At 51.3% G+C, this 5,827-nt stretch overlaps 1 protein-coding gene across 1 annotated transcript in view; it reads right to left on the reverse strand.

The window, feature by feature from the left end:
• Window positions 1–5,827, reverse strand: part of NDRG1 (N-myc downstream regulated 1) — a 41,729-nt gene that overhangs the window by 4,409 nt on the left and 31,493 nt on the right. The window contains exons 10-13 of the mRNA XM_007448000.1: window positions 5,116–5,172; window positions 4,232–4,283; window positions 2,966–3,013; window positions 1,809–1,844 (exon numbers count right to left, since the gene is read on the reverse strand). Coding sequence (XP_007448062.1) covers window positions 1,809–1,844; window positions 2,966–3,013; window positions 4,232–4,283; window positions 5,116–5,172 — 193 coding nt within the window. The remainder of the gene's footprint in view (window positions 1–1,808; window positions 1,845–2,965; window positions 3,014–4,231; window positions 4,284–5,115; window positions 5,173–5,827) is intronic.

The raw sequence follows: 5,827 nt of genomic DNA on the forward strand, positions 1-5,827 counted from the left end.
GGCGGACTCTCAACCACTGTGCCACCAGGGAAGCCCTAATTCCAACTCTTAAATGCAATGTCCTGGGTCTATTCTCACACCCTCTCATTTCACTGGTGAGCGGTCATCGGGGAGGGAGTGTCCCTGCCCACCTCCACCAGCTCCTGCCACTGTTCTCAAAGAGCCAAACGACATTTAAAGAAGAGCCTGTGCTGCAATTGGCCTCTGGGGATCACATGATGATTGTTAAGAAGGGGACGAGAATTGCAGGGACATCTGTGTTCAACATGGCGGACAGAAACAAGAGGACAGGCTTGGAAAGGAGAATATCTGGGCCCAAACTCGGCTCCCCTGGGTGACCAAGGGCAATCTCTCCCATCTGTTAGCGTCAGTTTCCCTTCTGTGACTGTGATAGAATGCATGCTCTTCCTTCCTCTAAAGACTGTTGCAAGGATTGAATGGAATGAAGGATGGGAACGCCCTTTGTAAAAACACACCCAACTTGCAAGGGCAGGAGGAGGAGGGATTACACAGTTACTGGTCCTCATTGGGCTGCTCTCCTGGAAGCCTGGGCTAGCTCAGCTCCTGCCGTGACATATAAAACGTGTTTTAACTAAGGATAGAGTTAGATTTTTCTCATTTCAAGTAGAGAAAGGAATAAAGGAAGGAAGGAATTATAGGTGGAAAGAAAAATGGCACCCCTTCTCTGCAGCCAACTTAAGCTGCACTGTCTCAGTAGCAGTGTCAAGCGGGCTGGGTGGTCACTAGTGTGCAGGTATTAATTCCTGTTTACATCTAAGCAGGGCTCTACTGGAAACCCATCTGTTCCCTCTAGAAACTGAGACATCCCATCCTTCTCTGGCTACTCCAGCTGTCAACTGGGCAAAACACAACAGCAGATGAAAAGTTGAAAATATTTTGTCCTCTGCCAGTGGGAGCAGAGAGAGACAATGGAAACAGAAGTTAAGAGAGAGCCACCCGAGGCCACTAGTGCCTGCTCGCTCTGCAAGGGAGGCTCCCAGGGAGCTCAGGGGCACTTGTCAGGACTGGTGGGGGGGGGGGCACCTAGAGCAAGAAAAAGGCACACATCCGATTGAGAAATCGCTGGATTACCGAAGCTCTGAAGTCCCTTTCAGGACTGGAGGGAGAAAGAAGGTCAGGGGACAGTTTGGTGGAAAAGACAACCCCAAATGCACAAAATATTTCATAGTAAGATAGAGTGCAAAACTGTAATGATAGAAAATTATAAGAAGAGACAAAAAATTCATTCACTTGTTAGGTTGGGGGGTGGTATTTATGGGTGGAGACTTGGAGGGGACAGTTATTGTGCAGCAAACACACTACAATGATTGATATGTTTATAAGTGCATACACACATATGCATACATGTATACATATACATACTCACATACACACATATACACATGTGCATGCACACACACACAAACACAGAAACACACCCTTCGGTCCATCTCCTCTCTGCGCTCCCTGCTTTGCCCCTGGGCTCCAGGAGCCTGTGGCTCCAGAGGAAGCCTGAGGTCTTTGGGGTCAGGCACACCTAGATTCTGGTGCACAACTGCCAAGCTGTGTCCACTTGGCAAATCCCTTCACCCCACTGAACGCCAGCATCAACTACTCCACAGGGGCTTCTGGGGGAGGACCAAGGAAGTCCTGACGTGCAAGCACCTTTTATAAACGGTAGCAGGTCCAAATGTGTCATCAGATGTAGTAGCAAGGTGGGCGGCCAGCAGGCAGTGAGGGGAAGGGGGGTTAACAGGTCACAGAGGCACAGGCCCTCCACCTGGGGAGCGGGGACAGGTGTAACTCACCTGGGAGATCTGTGGGAGGCCGCCACAATCCGCCATCTGGGAGAAAGAAAGCTGGTTAGTGCCAAAGGCCTCAAGTGGAGGGGATGCCGGCTCTGTGGACCAGCTCCAAACGGGCATCCACTCTGCCCGCTGCCCTGCCCCGGGCCTGCCTTGCTGAGCGGGGCCTGGACATGTTACAGGTGGAGAAACACCCACCCCACCTGGCACGCCTGCTTTGATTACTATCCGTCTTGGCGTTAAACTCTGCCTTCTTGGCAACCATTACTTGCAGCTTACAACAGGCCAGGCGCTGTGCTAGGCCCCGGAGATGATTTCTCTGCTCCCCCAAAACCCTGGAAGGGACAACTGTCCTACTTTAGAGGCAGAAACTGGGCCAGAGAGAACTTGAGGAACCTGCAAAGTTCTGGCCAGGGTCTGTCTGACCAGAAAGCATTCATGCTCAAGGCCCTGGACACACAATCTCTTTAAAGACCCCTCAGAAGGAAACTGCAGGATTCAAGGCTTCAGGCCTGATGGGGCTCCTGGTTGGCCACCCTTAGTAAATGCTATGATTTCCAGAGTTGCTAGTAAATCACCAAACCCAAAGCCACCATCACTGCTTAAAGCCATTCCAGGCATGTGTGAATATTTATCCAAAGCCCAGGGCTCTGGAGCACTTGGGCAGCGAGGTGAGGATGGGGAAACAGGACTGGAAGGTCTCGGTGAGACTGAGTGGGGCTGTGGCCAGCCTATAGCCCAGAGTCTCAAGAGTAAATCCCAAGGGCTAGCCTCAAGGTCAGCTAACTTGGGGCAGCCTTCAGCCCGACGGGAATGCAGCGACAGAACTCCAGGGGCCCACTCACCACCCACTGCGGGCTGGTGCGGCGGGACAGTCTGTCTAGAATCAGGCCCCGCCCGCACAATCCCTACCCATCCCCCTTCAGAGCACCGTGGCCGACAGCCCGTAGACTCCGGGGGTGCCAGAGAGGGACCCCCTCATCTTTGCAGCCTTGGGTTACCAGCCAGCGCCCAATAGATGTTCGTGAACAGACACATTAATTCACCACTTCTGTGATTTCTGACCACCAGCTTTGCCATAATCAGGCACAACTCAATTTTGCAGGAAACTTAGGGATTTCTGAGAGAACAAATGTAACCCTCCATCATCTTCCCTGCACCTTGAGAAGAGTGGTCTTCGTTGGGTCCAGTTTCGAGTTGCACTCCACCTAGACAAGAAGAGCGAGAAGAAATTTGAAAATTGTCTGCCTGGAGCCAAAGTCATAAATTTTCCCCCTCTCCCCGCCACCCTGCCACCATCACCAGGAGCTCCAGTATTCCTACTGTCATGGAAGAAAGAATGTGGGCTTTGGGATTCAACAGATGTGGCTTTAAATTCCAGCCCTACCATCACTAGCTATGTGACCTTGGACAAGTTACTTAACTTCTTTGAGCCTCAGTTTCCTCATCAATAAAATGGGGATAACATCTTTTTCAAAGGGCTGTTGTGAAGATTAGCTAAAATGTAGAAGGTGCTCCAGAAACAGCTACTAAATGAATGGGCTTGTTTAACCAGCTGCTGCCAGTAATTCTCTAGATTCAACAACCCCAGTCCCAACAACCATTCTTCAAATGAAATCATATCCACCAAGATGGTTTCTTTCTTCAGTTTGTCAATGACCCTCTTAAAAGTGCATCTAGAAGTGGGCAAAATACCCCCCCCCCGTAACGTGTGATGTTCAAAATGCCTCCCTTAATATAAAGAATATATCTTTATTGATGCATCTTATGATTATGTCCAGTGGACTAGACTGCAAGTAATTCATGGTTCATTTGGATACCCCAGGTCTTTACTAAATGAACATTTGCTGACCCTGCTCTAGCCTACTGCACAAGGCATGTCACTACTCTAGGACTCTGCCCACTAGCCCCCAAGTCTCCCATGTCCTCGGCTATGGGGGTGTTGGAAAGATGGAGTCCTGTTTTGCCTCCACCACATCACAGGTGGGAATTAAGGGGTGAAATGAGCCAGAAAACCTTTCCTAAGCCCCACTCCCCAGATGCCTGGCTGCCCCACCAGATGGATCAGGCTCCAACCAGCTCTGAAAGCTCCACCTGATTCCCAAACACGCAGACAGTCTCCTGGCCAGGAAGCCAAGTGGAAACACGCCCATATAAACAAGCCAATGGGAGGCAGACCAGCAGGTGAGGGGGCCTGGGAGAGGAGACAGAGGCCCCACTGCCAAGCAACTAGGGCTGGCAGTCACCAGGGAAGGAGGTTGGTGGCTGGACCCTCTGTCCAAAGGCCAATATGGCATCTAGAAGATGTCACTTGCCCTGACGGGAGAAGCAGAGGGGAAGAGGGTGGGCAGGGAGACTTCATACCAAGGTAACCAGAATTGGACCGTTGAGTTAAGCACAGAAACCAGTGGTTGATTTCTACATACCACAGCGTCCACAGCAGGAGAACTGTCCCCAACCACCAACAAAGCAGGACACCTGGGGGCACGGAGACAAGGGGGAGTTAACACAAGTTTCACTGAGAGAGTCTCATGCTCCTAGCCCTGCCAGGCTGGGGCCAGAATTCTAAAAAAAAAAAAAAAAAATTTACTTTGTTTTGCCCAGTACCTTTGGCTCTTTTTACTACCTTCATTCTCTATCCTCTGCTTTATTCTTAGGAAAAAAACGGGTTAGTAGTCATTTACACCTTAGTATGAATTTCAGCCAGAGAATTTCTATGCCCTGATGTTTTATTTTCAAGCACCCTCTCCGCAAGGAAGGATGAGTAGGACTTTGCCAGCAGTCAAAAGCAGAGATGAAAACGACATGCCTGACAAAGAAAATGGCATGTGCAAAGTTCAGGTGTCAAATAATATGGTTCACTTAAGGAACTATAAAAAGACATAGTTGTTACTGTTGGAATCCAGAGGGCTGTACCCACGACTGTCTTTTCCTTCTAGCTTTATAGGGCACTTCAGGGTGGGTCCTATGTCTTATTCATCTCCAGGCTCTTTGAAGCAAAGCCTCACGCAGTACTGGGCACAGAGTAGGTGCTTCATAAATTCTGTCCAGTTGTGGTTATTAGCATTCCTTGTTTGAGGTCCAAGGCTCCCCTCACAGCTCTCAGGGACACCCTACAAACCAAATTCCTGCACAAGGAGAAGACGAGTGAGGCTGGGCCGTGCCCAATCCCTGGGCAGAATCCACGCAGGTCTCGCTGACTGGGCTGTCCTAGCACAAGGGGGGCAGTCCTGCCAAACTCAGAACTAAGGCGCTGCCGGCAACGGTGAGCACAGCTAAAGAGACGGTGCAGGACAGAAGGGCAACTCACTGCAGGGTGACCGTGTGGGTTCCGGGCATCGGCCGCTCAATCTCCAGGTCCCGCCGGCTACAGACAAACAACAAACAAACATACCTTTACATCAGCAGACCCTCCCCTGGAGGAAGCCCCTCCCACCGAGCCAATCCCAGGAGCTCCTGCGCTGGCCGCTCTGGCAAACACCCACCTACATCCCAAGCTGTGTGAGGTCCCATCCCAGCCTCTCTGGGTCCATAGGAGTGGCTTCAGAGACAGCGGGACTCATGGACCCCACCTCATTGTCCCCCAGGTGCTTTTTTCCTTTTATGTACAAATCGCATCCTCCTCTACAGAGGGTCCCTGCTTCCTGTCCCCCCTCGTAGGAGCCTCTACCTCCCAAATGGTGGCCAGCCTCTTCTCTTAGCCTCACTCTCACTCTCACCCCCAACTCTGAGTCCTTTACATAGTAACCAAACCAACTCTCTAGAACTCAGACCTGATCCTTTCACTCCCTCGTTTTAAACCCTCCCATGGTCTCCCACCGTACCCAGTGTGGCTCCATTACTCTCCCCTGCAGACGGACACCAGCCTCTCCCTGCCTGGCAGCTCCCACCATGAGACACCCTTTCCCGGCTCACAACCCGGAGCCAGCCCGGCTGCATTCAAATCACACTCCTCTGCTTCCTAGCTGTGTGACCTTGGGCAGGATGCCGAACCTCTCTGTGCCTTCACTTCCTCAGCAGGA

This window comes from Lipotes vexillifer, unplaced genomic scaffold (assembly GCF_000442215.2).
Source record: "Lipotes vexillifer unplaced genomic scaffold, Lipotes_vexillifer_v1.1 scaffold796, whole genome shotgun sequence".
Lineage (NCBI taxonomy): Eukaryota > Metazoa > Chordata > Mammalia > Artiodactyla > Lipotidae > Lipotes > Lipotes vexillifer.